This window comes from Carcharodon carcharias, chromosome 5 (genome assembly GCF_017639515.1).
Source record: "Carcharodon carcharias isolate sCarCar2 chromosome 5, sCarCar2.pri, whole genome shotgun sequence".
NCBI lineage: Eukaryota > Metazoa > Chordata > Chondrichthyes > Lamniformes > Lamnidae > Carcharodon > Carcharodon carcharias.
In genome coordinates this window covers 105,425,983-105,442,322 of record NC_054471.1, presented here as the reverse complement: position 1 = coordinate 105,442,322, position 16,340 = coordinate 105,425,983, and the positions used below count along the sequence as shown (strand labels likewise).

At 43.6% G+C, this 16,340-nt stretch overlaps 1 protein-coding gene across 1 annotated transcript in view; it reads right to left on the bottom strand.

Moving 5' to 3' along the window:
• Positions 1–16,340, bottom strand: part of hcrtr2 (hypocretin (orexin) receptor 2) — a 188,256-nt gene that overhangs the window by 39,685 nt on the left and 132,231 nt on the right. Inside the window, exon 8 of the mRNA XM_041187368.1 lies at positions 12,847–12,968. Coding sequence (XP_041043302.1) covers positions 12,847–12,968 — 122 coding nt within the window. The remainder of the gene's footprint in view (positions 1–12,846; positions 12,969–16,340) is intronic.

Here is a 16,340-nt window from a genome sequence, read left to right as displayed (position 1 = left end):
TGTTATCCTTTTATTTGTTACAAGGAGTGAGACTCAACTAACACGAAGCTCAGAGATTTATTATAATTACGACTCTGCTTCTTCACAGAAAAGTTGCAATACCATGACATAGTTAATCAATCCATCTTTCAGAAAACTGGAGAAATGCACATGGACACACAGGCCAGATTGTGGTATGAGTTTCACTGTTACAGTTCCTTGGGTCATGTTAGCACATGACTAGATATTGCAGCCAGTATGGACTGCACCCAGGGAAACCAGGCCTCGGAATCAATTGATGGCAACAATGTAAGTTTCTGAATTCTATTCTAAAGTTTCCTCTCGACCTATCACCTAAATACTGTCACCTCTCAACCAGTCTTATCATCGGCACTCCTCTAAGTCCTCCAGACTCTGATTCTCCTGACCATCAATCCCCCAATTCACTTCAGTGCCTCCAGACCACTAGAATACTGGCAGTGGCTTGATTTTCATTCAGTCTACACGGGTTTGTTATTCATCGCTGACATGATTGAAGCACCAGACCCAATATTGAGGGCACTTTTGGCCTCACCATTTAAGGTTCAGGGATTGCTCCCAGTGCCTTGCATCCCATGCATACCAAAAATGGGCAGTATTGAATTTCTGCCCCCAAACCTTCCCTATTACAGATAAACCGACTGACCTGTCTGAATTCTCTGTCTTTCTATTTGAAAAGCAATATTGTTATCGAAGAGTCATAGAAAAATATAGCACAGAAGGAAACCATTCAGCCTATTGAGTCTGCTACTATCCAGCTCTCTGTTATATACTCTCTCTCAGTAGAGCCCCAAAATATAATTTTGAAGGTCCCCATTTCCTTCATGACCTTTAGATGTATCCTGTCGAGTCCAAGCACTTTCCCAATATCCTTCTCTTTTGTAAACACTGAAGCAAAGTACTTGTTAAGTATACCTACTGATTGCAGCTGATCCTTTGCTAATTCACTATCATCCCTTCATATTCATCAAATCTCTTTATAGTGAATTGTTTGGAGAATACAAAATACTTGAATATTTTTGAGGTCTCTCTTCAAATTCCCTCATCGCTTTCCTTATCTCTTTCTTAACTTCTGTTCATGTTTTCTTATATTTTTTTCTCACTTTTATTTTGGCAGCTACCTTGGCTCAGTTGTTAGCACTCTTGCCTCCGAGTCAGAAGGTTTTGAGCCTCGAGTTCCACTCCAGAACAATGAGCACAAATTCTAAGTTGACACTCTGGGCTGATTTATCAACCCCTGCTGGTGTTCTAACTGAAGATGGCCAGGAGCTAAAGATAGCGCTGCTTGCTAATCTGTGTGCCGGTTCCCCAGCTCCATCCTGCCTCCAGGACATTTCTGTGGAGACTGGGATCGGGGGCCAGCTTGACTTTCCATCTGCATGTGGTGGTTAGGCTATATCAGGCTCAATAAGAACCTAACTGAAGCCAACTAAAAGAAGCCAAAAGGAATTTTCCACTCAGCCTCCAGGTTCCTGCAGGCACCGGAGGATGGTAAGGCTTCTGGAGACAGGCACTGGGAGGGCAAGCCTAGAGGTACTGCCTGCCAATCTGGGTGCAGGATCAACCGGAGGCTGCCCTGGGGAGGGGTTTTCTCCCCTCCCCACAGTGGAGTCCTGCCTGCAAAAGCCACGTTTTAAATTAAAGATTTTAAAGTTGGAGAGATGATACTTCCATCTTGAAGCTTACTTACCTTCCATGACATCCTGTTGCTCCTTTCAAGCTGAAAGGCCTCTGATTGGCTCAGCAGGTTTGAGAGCCTGCCTGCCATCCTTAATTGGATGGCGAACCTGGGCCCTTGAAAATCCCAGTGACTGACTGTTCCCCCTCAGGTCAGGTTTGGCATTGGGAAACAGTCCCAACCTCTGTTTCCACACCCCGCAGGGAAAGTCCAGCCCTCCAGTGCTGTATTTTTGACTGAGACATTAAACTGTAGTCTCAATGGCTTTCACCCCTGTACGTTAAAGATCCTAAGATCCTGACAGTGTCACAAGAGGGGACATGTCTTAGAACATGTTTTGGAAAACTCTTCATCCCTCAGGGAGATTTTCAAGTGCGCACTTGCGCGCATGCACAGAATTCGCGTTCACCCCACTCGCCCTCCGCCCTCCCACCGCCCGGCACAGGCAGCGTTTAGTGCTGCTGCTTGCGTTTCATGCTGAGTGGGCCTTAATTGGCTTCCTGACCGGCCCCACATACACCCACCGAGCCCACCCGACAAGGGCAAAATTCTGCCCACAGTCTTGTGTGCCATCTCGCCTCAGCTATCCCACTACTCATTGTTTTAAAATCTGCTCCATTCCAATTTGCTGCTAATTCTGCACCCCCCCACCCCCATACCCCCCATCCTCCCCTCTACTTAGACATTAAACGTTATCACATAATGGTCACTACTCCTGAGGTACTCACCCAGCTCTAACTCATTTACCTAATCTATTTCATTACACTAAACAAAGCAATAACTCTCCCCCTGGCAGGCATATGGACTTTCTGCATGAAGGAGTCTCCCAGATATATTTTTATAATTCCATTCATTTTCTCTGCTTGAAATCACCAAGTGGGTAACTAAAATCTCTGAGAATAATAATTGTTATTTCTACTCATCTTCCAAACCTGTTTGAAGATTTCCTCCCTGCTTTCCTCCCTCAAATAACTGATATATTGTAGAGCATCAATGATGTGACAATCCATTTATTCTAACGTGCTCTGCAACCATTTTCACTCTGAATGAACATGGCTTGGTGTGGTTTAATTTGACAAATGGTTTGATGTCTGTTTAATTGTATTTTCTATTGACTCTAACTTACTGTTAGTATTTCCACCCTGTGCAAAGTATTCTGGGTTTAAACAGTTTTTTTACATTAATAGTTGAGTTTCTAAACTAAAATCACTATTATTTATACTTCTTAAAGCTTTTAGTACTTGTTTGCAATAATGGCTCAGTGAGTGTTTGACTATAACTATACTTGTTTCTTATAGTTTTTAAATGATAGAAATTCCCTTTTACATTTCCTCCATGAAAATGTAATTTTGGAGTTCTCAGCAACTGGCCATAGAATCAGCAGACACAAACCATAGTATATAAGGCCTAGACTTTAGCTTTGAGGTGAGTTCCAGGCAGCTAGGAAACCCAGAACAATAGATTTTTCTGTCAGGTTTCTGCAAGGCAGTGACAACATTAGTCAGTACATAACTGAGCTGAGAAAATGAGCTAAATCATGTGAATTTGGAGAGCTTGAAGAATCACTCATCTGAGATAGAATAATTTGCAGAATTGCAAATGACACTCAGAGAGAATGGTTTTTGAGAGAAGTTAATCTCATGCTGGAGAAAGCAATAAATATCTGCAGAGTGGCAGAGACAACAAAATGCCAGATTAAAGAGATAACGGAAGATGATAAGCTGCACATGGTCAAGCAGTTGGATGCAGAAACAGCCCCAGGAAAGGACAAATAATCAGTCTGAACAAAACTGCTATTAAAACATTTATATGCAGCAGGTGTGGAACACAGCATTTACCACATAGTTGTCCAGCCTTCGGAAAGCAGTGTGAGACTGTGATAAACTAAATCACTTTGCTAAGATGTGCAAATCGAAGTAAGTGCACACGATTGCAGATGATGACACAGACACTAAAACTGAACTTTTCATTGGTGCAGTAACAAAAAATTCCAAAGAAGATGAATGGAAGGTTGATTAAAAAATCTCCAACATGATGGTGAATTTCAAACTTGACAGGTGCACAGGCAAAAGTCATTCCCATAAGCCTGTATCATAAGTAAAGAAAAACAACTAACTAAAACAAAAATGAAGCTGTCTACTTATGCAGTTGAAAAGATTGCAGTAGAAAGCAGGTTCATGCTTAAAATGAACTACAAAAAACAGTCTCAAGCACTTCCATTCATAGCGTTGAAAACTAATGCAAAACCCATTCTTGGACTGAAAGCTTGTGAAAATCTGAAGCTAATCAAGAGAATAATGACTGTCACCACTGATGATACCCTGAGTGAGTATAAACATATGTTCCAGGGGATTGGTTGCCTAAAGGTGTGACACTCAAAATACACCCACCCAGGAAAATACCAGTAATGCTGAGAGAGCGACTGAAAGCAGAGTTGGACAGAATGGAGAAACTTCACATCATCAGGAAAATTGAGAAACCGGCAAAGTGGGTTAATCCAATTGTAATTGTAGAAAAATCAGGTGCGAATCTGCGTGCCTGTCTGGATCCCAGAGACCTAAACCAGGCAGTACAAAGAGAGCATTACCAGCTGCCCACAGTAGAAGAGATCACATGTAAGCTCACTGATGCTAAATACTATTCAGTCTTGGATGAGAATTCAGGTTTCTGGCAGGTCAAGCTGAATGAATGCAGCACCTGTCTCTGAAACTTCAACACACCATATGGGCAATACAGGTTTTTATGCTTAACTCTTGGTATTAATTCAGCTCAGGAGGTGTTTCACAGAGCAGTGAAGCAGCTGTTTGAAGGGTTAGAGGGCATGGAAAACTATATCTACTATGTGCTGGTCTGGAGAGCCACACAAGAAGAGCATGACCACAGACTGAGGCAGCTGCTGGCCAGAACTAGACAAAGGAACCTCAAGTCGAAAAAGGAAAAGTGCAAAATACATCTTCATGAAATCAAGCACCTTGGGACGTGTGCTAACAAGTGAGGGACTGAAGCTGGGCCCGAGTAAAATCGGAGCAGTTGTGAACATGCCATCCCCAGAATATAAGAAAGAATTGGAGAGATGTTTGGGAATGGTGACCTATCTTGGGAAATTCATTCCGAACATGCCAGACCTGACAGCACCTCCCAGAGAACTTTACAAAATGATATGGAATGGGGTTGGGAACAAAGTTACCAGGAAGCTTTGACCAGTCTGAAGACAACACTGACCAAGACACCACTGTTAAAGTATTACAACGTCAGTCAGTCAAGATCTCAGTGGATGCTTCAAAGACTGGCCTGGGAGCTGTCCTCTTGAAAAATGAGGCACCAGTGGCATATGTTTCAAAGGCAATGACTGAAACACAGCAGCAGTATGCCCAAATAGAGAAAGAAATGCTAGCAATTGTGTTTCCATCAGTTTGTCCAAAGCAAAGACATAGAGATAGAGTCTGATCATAAACCTTTGGAAGCAATACTTGAAAAGGCCCTGATCTGTGCACCACCAAGAATCCAAAGATTACTAATGCATCTGCAGAAACACCAGGTCAGAGTTAAATACAAACCAGGCAAGGAAATGTATATCGCAGACACACTGTCATGCGCATACCTACCCATCATGGAGGAAGAGGATAAAGAAACAGAAGCACTGGTTCACATGCTGACAAAGAACTGTGTGTCTCTCTCTGGGGTTTCTTATTGCCCTTGGTGGAGCTGCCATCTCTCTGGGGTCACTTCTTGGCCTCAGTGGAGTTGCCTTCTCTCTAGGGTCTCTTGCCCCCACTCTGGGGTCTTTTATTGCCCTTGGCACTTTATTGAGAGTTGCCCTCTCTCTGGGGTCTCTTGTTGCCCTCGGCAGAGCTGCCCTCTCTCTGGGGTCTCACGTTGCTCTCGGCAGAGCTGCCCTCTGGGGTTTCTCGTTGCCTTCGGCAGAGCTGCCCTCTCTCTGGGGCCTTTTCTAATTTTCTGTCCGTGGTTGCTTTCTGTTCTTCCAGTTACATCTTTAAATTACGTTCCTTTTTTAAGACTGTGGGTGCAGTACCCTTTTTTTACAACCAGGCTGTCATTGCTAGGACACAGGTGACTTCCCTCCATCTCTTTTTTTGGAGTTTTGTTTCTGGGGAGATTTTTGGTAAAAAAAAAAACTGCTTTGCAGGTATTGTATTTTGCAACAAATGTATCAAATGAGGTAAAGAGAATTCCAGCTTTTTGTACTGTACTGGACTTGGAGAACAGAAGCGCTTCATTTTTTTAAACTGGAAAACTTCACGTTGCCCAGCTGAAAATAGTTTCCTTTCTCCTAAACTCTGCAGGTTTTGTTTTCTTTTTCTTTTTACTCTCAATGCCGTTTGTTTTAAACTCTTGAGAATAGCAGCAATTCATTTGTTTTCTTTACGGAAAAGCTTTATTTTCCCAACTGAAAGGTGTTCCCAGTCTCTTAAACTCTGCAAGCTCTTTCTTTTTTTTAAACTGTGCACTGCAGCTTTCTCTCTTGACTTCTGCCAGCCAATTTTTTTTAAAAACTTCAGTGCGGCATGGCCACCATGCTGCAACCTGCTGAGCCCTGGGACCACTACCTATCCTATAGTGTAAGCACAGATACTTGTTTGTATTTCTGCTCACCGTCTTGCGAACTGTGTCACTTGGGTTTTTGCAATTTTCTGTATTGAATTTCCACTCACTCTGGTGGAATCCTCACTTCCAAGTCTGTGGTGAAGCTTCTTCAGCTTTTTCTTCAAATTTTCTTCTTAGGTTCACGTCTCTCTAGCTGGGCTTCAGTTGTTTTTAGTGTTTCACCAAGAAAGCAAGAAATTGTAATATTTTTTCTTCTGGTAATGACCCTGGCGTATTTTCTTATATACTGGAAGTCGGGCTGTAATTGGATTAAGAGCTAAAGTGATGGCAAGAGTCTGAAGTCAACAGTAAGAAGTGGTTTTGATATGTTAATGAACCAAGAGGAACTTCAATCAGGGTTTTACATAAAGCGATAACAAGAATAGTTTGAATTGTTTTAGTTCAAAGGGGGATATATGCGGGTTGTAAAAAGGTGCAACGAAGTGAGGTAAAGATAGACTTCTAAAAATAAACTTACCCTAAGAGTTAAAGTAAACAACGAGTTAATCAATCCTGGGAAGAAAGCACTTCTGAAGAGACTGGTTGAAACAATAGAGAGATCAAAGGGAAGGAAAGCATTTAAGGAAATACTAAAGCCTTCGTAAGAGGGTAACTGCTTAGATCTCCCAGAAGACGGCAGGATAGCTGGTCAGATATCCCAGAAGACTGTGTGAACAGGAGAGAGTGTGAACACACTCGACCTCTCCCTCCAGCAGCACCGCCGTACCCTTTTTCAAAGCTGCGCGTGCCCCCAGTTTCATTTTATTCTTTGTCTCATCTGATGCCTCAACAAGAAACTTTTTCTCTTTCTCTCAAGTGCTAAGGAACGCAAGCTCCAACAACTCATCGACACCAACACCCATCTAGGACCCTCGACCCCTGCCTGACCCTCCGTCCCCACCCCATCTTCCAATCCCAGCCCCAGCCGTGTATTCACTATACCCCCTGACCTTCCCCTCTCCGATGCTGAACGTTCAGTGCTCAGCAAAGGACTTAGTTTCATACCCTTATGCCCTCACCTCAATGAATTTTGGGCTTGGCATGATGCTGAACTCTTCTTCCGCCGTCTTCATCTCCGGGCTCACTTCTTTGGGCAGGAGTCCTCTCCCCGTTCAACGGATCCTTTCACCCACCTCCAATATTCTCCCTCCACCTGGACCCCTCCCTCTGGATTCTTACCTTCTTTTGATCTTTTCATTGAGAACGGTCGGCGCGACATTAGTCCTCTCAATTTCTCTGCTCCTCTCACCCATTCTAATCTCTCTCTCTGAACTTACTGCACTCCATTCTCTCAGGTCCAACCCTGACATTGTCATCAAACCCACTGACAAGGGTGGTGCTGTTGTTGTCTGGCGCACTGACCTCTACCTCGCGGAGGCTGAGCGTCAACTCGCAGACACTTCCTCCTACCTCTGCCTGGACCATGACCCCACCACTGAACATCAAGCCATTGCTTCCAGGACTGTCACTGACCTCATCTCCTCTGGGGATCTTCCTCCCACAGCTTCCAACCTGATAATCGCCCAACCTCGGACGCCCCGCTTCTACCTCCTACCCAAAATCCACAAACAGAACTGTCCCGGTGTACCGATCATCTCAGCTTGCTCCTGCCCCACAGAACTCATTTCTCGTTATCTTGACTCCCTTCTCTCTCCCCTTGTCCAGTCCCTTCCCACCTACATCCGTGATTCCTCTGACACCTTACGTCACATCAACAATTTCCAATTCCCTGGCCCCAACCGCTTCCTCTTCACCATGGACGTCCAATCCCTCTACACCTCCATCCCCCACCAGGATGGTCTGAGGGCCCTTAGCTTCTTCCTCGAACAGAGGCCCGAACAATCCTCATCCACCACTACTCTCCTCCGTCTGGCTGAACTTGTTCTCACACTGAACAATTTCTCCTTCAACTCCTCTCACTTCCTCCAAATAAAAGGTGTGGCTATGGGTACCCGCATGAGCCCCAGCTATGCCTGTTTCTTTATGGGGTATGTGGAACATTCCTTGTTCCAGTCCTACTCCGGCCCCCTTCCATAACTCTTTCTCCGGTACATCGATGATTACTTTGGTGCTGCTTCATGCTCTCGTCGGGACTTGGAAAAAATTATTAATTTTGCTTCCAATCTCCACCCTTCCATCATTTTCACATGGTCCATCTCTGACACTTCCCTTCCCTTCCTTGACCTCTCTGTCTCAATCTCTGGTGATAGACTGGCCACCAATATCCATTACAAACCCACCGACTCCCACAGCTACCTCGACTACAGCTCCTCACACCCCGCTTCCTGTAAGGACTCCATCCCATTCTCTCAGTTCCTTCACCTCCGTCGCATCTGTTCTGATGATGCTACCTTCAAAAACAGTTCCTCTGACATGTCCTCCTTCTTCCTTAACCGAGGTTTTCCACCCACGGTCGTTGACAGGGCCCTCAACCGTGTCCAGCCCATCTCCTGCGCATCCGCCCTCACGCCTTCTCCTCCCTCCCAGAAACATGATAGGGTCCCCCTTGTCCTCACTTATCACCCCACCAGCCTCCGCATTCAAAGGATCATCCTCCGCCATTTCCACCAACTCCAGCATGATGCCACCACCAAACACATCTTCCCTTCATCCCCCCTATCGGCATTCCGTAGGGATCGTTCCCTCCGGGACACCTTGCTCCACTCCTCCACCACCCCCTACTCCTCAACCCCCTCCTATGGCACCACCCTATGCCCACGCAAAAGATGTAACACCTGCCCCTTCACTTCCTCTCTCCTCACCGTCCAAGGGCCCAAACACTCCTTTCAAGTGAAGCAGCTTTTCACTTGCATTTCCCCCAACTTAGTCTACTGCATTTGTTGCTCCCAATGTGGTCTCCTCTACATTGGAGAGACCAAACGTAAACTGGGCGACCGCTTTGCAGAACATCTGCGGTCTGTCCGCAAGAATGACCCAAACTTCCCTGTCGCTTGCCATTTTAACACTCCACCCTGCTCTCTTGCCCACATGTCTGTCCTTGGCTGGCTGCATTGTTCCAGTGAAGCCCAACACAAACTGGAGGAACAACACCTCATCTTCCGACTAGGCACTTTACAGCCTTCCAGACTGAATATTGAATTCAACAACTTTAGGTCTTGAGCTCCCTCCTCCATCCCACCCCCTTTCTGTTTCTTTCCCCTTCCTTTTGTTTTTTCCAATAAATTATATAGATTTTTCTTTTCCCACCTATTTCCATTATTTTTAAATATTTTTAAATCTTTTATGCTCCCCCCACTCCTACTAGAGCTATAAATTGAGTGCCCTACCATCCATTCTTAATTAGCACATTCGTTTAGATAATATCACCAACATTAACACTTATTTGTTCTTTTGTTCTGTTGTCTGTGACATCTTTTGATGATCGGCTTCTATCACTGCTTGTTTGTCCCTACAACCACACCAACCCCCTCCACTTCTCTCTCTCTCCACGCCCCCCCCCCCACACACACCTTAAACCAGCTTATATTTCAACTCTTTCTTGGACTCGAACTCAAGTTCTGTGGAAGGGTCATGAGGACTCGAAATGTCAACTCTTTTCTTCTCCGCTGATGCTGCCAGACCTGCTGAGTTTTTCCAGGTAATTCTGTTTTTGTTTTGGATTTCCAGCATCCGCAGTTTTTTTGTTTTTATTTATATGAGAGTATGAACAAGGCCAGACCTGAAGAGCCAGTTGCTGTCAGCCTCATAGGACACCCCAAGCAAAAAAGGCACTGTGTGGTAAAAATTACTGGACTTCTATAGATTCTAAAATCTATAAGGATGGTTGCTAAACAGAAAAAGTGAAGGTTAGCTCTGAGGGTAATTAAGTTAAGATTTGTGGAACTATTTTAAAGTACTTTTACTGTGTGAAGCCATTCTTGTGTTTAAGTGTATCAGTTTTTTTTATATCTTTTTTCCTTTATTCTTTTAATAAATATCAACTTTACTATAAAATCATCACAAGTAGCCGGGGAAATAATTTCCTGATTTCAGAACCGCTCCTCATCGTGTATGCATTGCAAAAACTGTTTTGGCAGCAGTTTCGAGTTTTCCTTTGGGATTTGAGCAGCTCAGCATTTACCCTCTGCCGTGCCATAATAGTTTTATACCTTGGAATGCTGCCCTGGGTTCATGCATTTAGCTGCCAACTTTCACATCACTGCAGATCACCATGTTGGATTATGCTACTATTTCTGATGTGATAATTTTTACAAGTGACCACTGCTGCCATATTGTATTATGTTGATAGTGCTGATATTCCGCTCCTGCCAACTGGTTATAATATGGGTTTGTTAGATATCTCAGTGATGAGACCTTGAGACATGTATATTTAAACAAGAGCCCTTTATTGTTAGTCTTTAACTGTTTACAGGTCCCAGGTTACTCTCATGCATGGTGCTGTTTCTCCATGCAGGCTGGTTCCAGAGTGTTCTCTCTAGATTGTTCTCTCAATCTATTATTATGTGACTCTATGCATCATACCGTGGGTGGTGCTATTCTCCAGTCCCACATTAACTCCTGCTTTGCTGAACACCCTTACATTACAATGGCATGCAGGCACATCATGCAACACCCATCTTGATGGAAATGGTAGAGTGGTGAATATGCCAGGTCATAAATTTACAGATTGTGGTTGTATTCTATTCTGCTGGCCCACAGCACCTCATGGATGCACCGTTTTGAGTTGCTAGACCTGTTCAAAATCTATTCCATTTAGCATGATGGATGTGCAACAGAACATGATGGAGGGAATCCTCAATTTGAAGATGGGACTTCATCTCCACAAGGGCTGTGTGGTGGTCACTCCTACCAATAGTGTCATGGACAGATGCATCTGTGACAGGTAGATTGCAATGATGAAGGCAAGTAGGTTTTTCCCTCTTGTTGGTTCCTTCACCACCTGCTCAGATCCAGCCGAGCAGCAATATCATTTAGGACTTGGCCAGCTCGGTCAGTAGTGGTGCTACCGAGCCACTCTTGATGATGGACGTCGAAGTCCCCCATCCAGAGTACGTTCTGTGCCCTTGCCACCTTCAGTGTTTTGTCCAAGTGATGTTCAATGTGGAGGAGCACTGATTCATTCAGCTGAGGGAGGGCGGTACGTAGTAATCAGCAGGAGGCTTCCTTGCCCATGTTTAACCTGATGCCATGAGACCTCATGAGGTCCAGAGTCGATCCTGAGAACTCCCAGGCTACCTCCCTCCTGACTGTATACCACTGTGCCGCCACCTCTGCTGGGTCTGTCCTGCTGGTGGGACAGGACATACCCCGGAATAGTGATGGTGATGTCTAGGACATTGTCTGTAAGGTATGATCATGTGAGTATGCTTTTTGAAAATCCAAATATACTGGTTCTCCATTACCGATCTTACTAGTTACATCCTCTAACAGATTTATCAAACACAGCTTCCACTTCACAAATCTGCATTTACTCTGTTTAATCATTTCATGATTTAAGTGCCTTTTGCCACATTCCTAATAATAGATTCTAGCATTTTGCTTGGGACTGACTTTGGTCCAACTGGCCTAGAGTTCCTTGGTTTCTTTCTTCTTCCTTTCTTGAATGGCAGTGTTATGTTTGCCACCTTCCAATCCTTTGGAATTGTTCTAGAATCTATGGAATTCTGGATGATGAAGACCAATACATCCACTATCTTTTCAGCTATCTCTTTTAAAACCCCAGGAAGCAAGCCAGTGGGTATGTGGCATCGAACCCAATTAATTCCTCCAGTACTATTTCTTTACTTGTAATGATTTCTCCAAATTCCTCATTCTCGCTAGACCCCTGCTTCCCCATTATTTCCAGGAAGTTTTTTGTGTCTTCTAGTGTGAAGACAGATATGATGTATGTCCCTGCTATTTCCTAATGTGGAGTGGTAGTTGGGGAGGGTGCGTAGGTGTATGGGGTGGGGCAGGGTGGATTCCGCTGTTGATCACTGACCTACACCAGACATTAATAACAGCACAATACTAGCCTAAATAATCGCACAACAGGCCCAAGTCTCCAGCACTGAGTCACCTTTGCAGACATTTTCAGAGGGGCCCAGGTAACCCAAATCTGCCCATCAGAAGTTTAAACTTCCCAGGCAATTATCATGCATGTGGGCAGGTCAGATCTCCCGAAAGATCCCAATGCACAATAGCAGCGAATGTCTTAACATTCATCGCAGCAGGTATTAGAAGGTGTGGCCCACTTGTGTGACTGCTTAAATGAACTCCTTGACTGTTCACCTCCTAAAATCAGCAACAGATTTGCATTTCACTGGGAACAAGCTGAATGGAACGAGTTGCATTTTATCATTCCTGTAATTCTAGGAACACATTTTCCGAACCTCTTCAATGTCCACAAATGCATTACAATCACTTCTCCTGCCTAATAATTCAGCAGCTGCCTCGACTCTGGAACCAGTGCATGCCTCAGATTGAGCCGAATGATGATTTTTCAGCATACTTTAACAAAGCGTAAACAATTTAAAGTTAACTAATAGAATTGAAGCTGGATACTTCAGTAACACAAGGCAATTAATTGAAAAAAGATAACTTACCACTCAAAAAATTATAAATAATGGGGTTTGCTGCGCTGTTGGCGTACACTAGCCAATGTGAGAATGTAAACCATGCATAGAGTGTTGCTCTGTTGTTAACATTGTCAAAGGCTCCAAACACCCTGAGGGAACGAACAAGAAAAACTGGATCAATCCCTGTGGTCATTTTACAGAAATAAATCACAGTTATAAATTTAATTTTAAAGGCATCATCCCCCGATTGCTTTCATGACATGGCCCATTTTAAAGGACAGAATCACAAGCTTGGGGATTTTGAGTGGCTTTACTCCCTGTGTTGTTTGGTCTGAAAACTCAAGGGGTTGGATTTACTACCCCCTCCCCCAACCCCCCCCCCCAACGCTGGGTGTGTTTTCGGCAGCGGAGGTGGTGGGGTATGTAAAATATGACTGGTAGGTAGCCCACCATGTTCCTGCCCACGCCTGACCCATCCCATAATATGGGGGGGGTGTTGTGTAATGCGCCCAGTAGCCTTCCCAACCCTTAGGTGTATTGACAGTCCAACTAAGTGGCAATTAAGGGCCTCAATACACCTCTATTGTCATAATATGCGGAGCAGTGGAAGGCAGGCAAGAGAGAGAGAACAATATATTTTCAAGGTTGGTGAAAAGGCAGGAAGGAAGGTGGTTACATCCTTTGGGGCAGTCCCCTGTACACATCAAGAGTGCCCCACCTGAAGACTGTGCCCCCCCTGCCCCCTTTGTGCCCCCTCCCCCTCCTCCCCGGTCTCCAAAACCAACCCTTCAACCTACTCATCACCTTCCCTCGGGTGCCCAATCCCTCCCTGCCCAAAAAGCCTGGGACTTACCTGGGTCTGGTCACCATCAATCTTCTTTGTGGAGGTGCTTGTAGTCCCAGGAGCGCCCCCAGTACTAGTTTTGGCACTGCTGGGACTGCAAGGCCTGCCAGCTAATCCGATTAGCCAGCAGCTCTCGAGGCTGGGCCTTCCTTCTGCTGAAGAGTGGAAGTCCCACTCTCTGCTTGTTAAGGTCACCCACAGAGAAATGTCACGGTGGGGGTGGCCTTTTTTAAAGGGGGTCAGAGCTGAAATTGTTGACCCCAATGCTGAGTTCTGCAGAGTTTCTGTCTATATTTCAGATTTTCACTGTCCCCAATATTTTGCTCTCATGTTTTAGCAGTCACTGAACCTTTTATTTTCAACTGTACTGTAATCTTTTTTGTTTTCTCTATGAGGAATAAATTCAATGTGGCTGCAATAATCAAATCTGTAATAAAGTTTGCATTAAATGTACCTGAGTCACTTCCAAATTACTGTGCCCTTCACTTTTTACAGTTGTTCTATGTGCTGATATCTCTGTTTAATACTTGTCTAAATAAGATTTAAAATAAAAAAAGAGAAGATATTTTACTCTATATAAACTGTATTGGACAGGAGAGATATATGAAGATGGAGGAGAGAGTTCATGATCTAAAATTGTTGAATCCCCCCTCTTTCCAATCCCCCCTTTTTTTCCAATAATTTATAGAGATTTTTCTTTTCCCACCTATTTCCATTATTTTTAAATGTATTTCCATCCATTGTTTTATCTCTACCTTTTAGCCCTTTTCGATTCCTTCACCCCACCCCACCCCCACTAGGGCTATCTGTACCTTGTTTGTCCTGCTTTCTACCCTTAATTATCACATTCCTTAGATAATATCACCACCTTCAACACCTCTTTGTCCTTATGTCTGTGACATCTTTTGGTTATCTCCACCTATCACTGGCCCTCTATCCAGCTCTACCTGTCCCACCACCCCTCCTTAAACCAGTTTATATTTCACCTCTCATCTATTTTTACTTAGTTCTGTTGAAGGGTCACTTGGACTCGAAACGTTAACTGTGCTCCTCTCCACAGATGCTGCCAGACATGCTGAGTTTTCCAGCATCCGCAGTTTTTTGCTTTTATCTTAGATATATGAAGATAGTTTGGTAAATTAGCTTTACGTACAAATCTAAGTATCACTTGAATAGTTTCAAAGATATGAAGCCTTTAGAAATGGGATTTGAGTACTGGGTGTGATATCTAACTAATAACCCTAGATTCTGCCTGCATGTCAACTGTTCTTATTAACTTCTATTGATTCCCAAATCCTTTTCCTAATTGATACTTTGATCAGTAGTGTGGACTGCAATATATCAGATATCCTCCTGCTTAAACCCTGTAAATCCTTTTATCAACACTGTGACGAAAATTCACCATTCTACAGTGTTGTGATGCACTGCACTTGATAATGATCTTTTATCCTCTCATTAAGAATTAATGTTTATGGAATAAAGCTGAGAACCAAATCCAGTAGAAATTAATCCACAGGTACTGCTCCCAAATGAGCAGTTCCCATTTTCAATCGTGGGGTCAGGTTTTTAGTTAATTAGCAACTCTCCCTTTCATCTTATTAGCTATAGCCTTTTACTAACCTTGTCAATACCCATTAGAAAGTCTAATAGTGAATGCATTACACTTATTTACTTAAACAGTGGCATCCTCAAAGAGGCCTAATGACTTTGAAAGACACTGGGTGTCCAATATAATAATGACCTGTGTTTACATAGCATTCTCCAGCTGTAAAAAGCTGTCTCAAAGTGCAGTGAGGTGAAGTTGACAAGAACCCTTGTACTGAGGTTTGAAACTCAGGGTAAGTCATGCACCTCCCATTATGGTCATACTCTAATGCCCAAGGCTCCAGGAATCATAGAATAATGCAACACTGAATGAGGCTCCTCAGCCCATTGTGCCTGTGCTGGCACTTAGAAAGAACTATCTAATTAGCCTACTCCCATGCTCCTTCCCCAGAATGCTGTAAATGCATTTTAAAATTTTAAATAACTTTGCATACATGTTAGGTTTTGCTGGATTAAAAAAAAAACAAATGTAAATAGACCAATCAGCAAATATAGATGGATAGACGCATAAATAAATGGATAGTTAACACATTCTGCCCTCGCGAAATAAGATATGTTATAAAACAGTATCCTTATCATAGACAATTAAGGAACCAACTTCATGTAAATGAAACTTCAAGCTGTGTAATCATTTAATTTAACAACTATATTTCCAGTATCTTGAAGATTTGGAATTAATTTGATATCTCATTGACTAGTTTCACATTTTAAACTGTTCAAAAAGGGACATTTCACTGGAACACAATGCACTGCCTTAAAATGGCTGCCAGTTTGCATCTGTGTAGCCACATTCCATTTCATGGAGACATAGGTAGGGTCTATGGAGGCCCCAATCCACTATGGCCTCCCAGGAGGTGTGAAAAGTTTCCATCCTATCTCATCCAAATGGAAGAATAGACCATGTAGGAGTTAATTTCTGGAACATTAAGAATTAAATACCTCAACTATCACAATGGCTAGGAGGAGCTGTGCCAGACATGAGCTGATCAACTTTCTTTTAGAATATACAACTGACATGGGGAGATGGTCATGTGCTACAACCTTTTGTGTGGATGCTTGAATTTGGGATTCG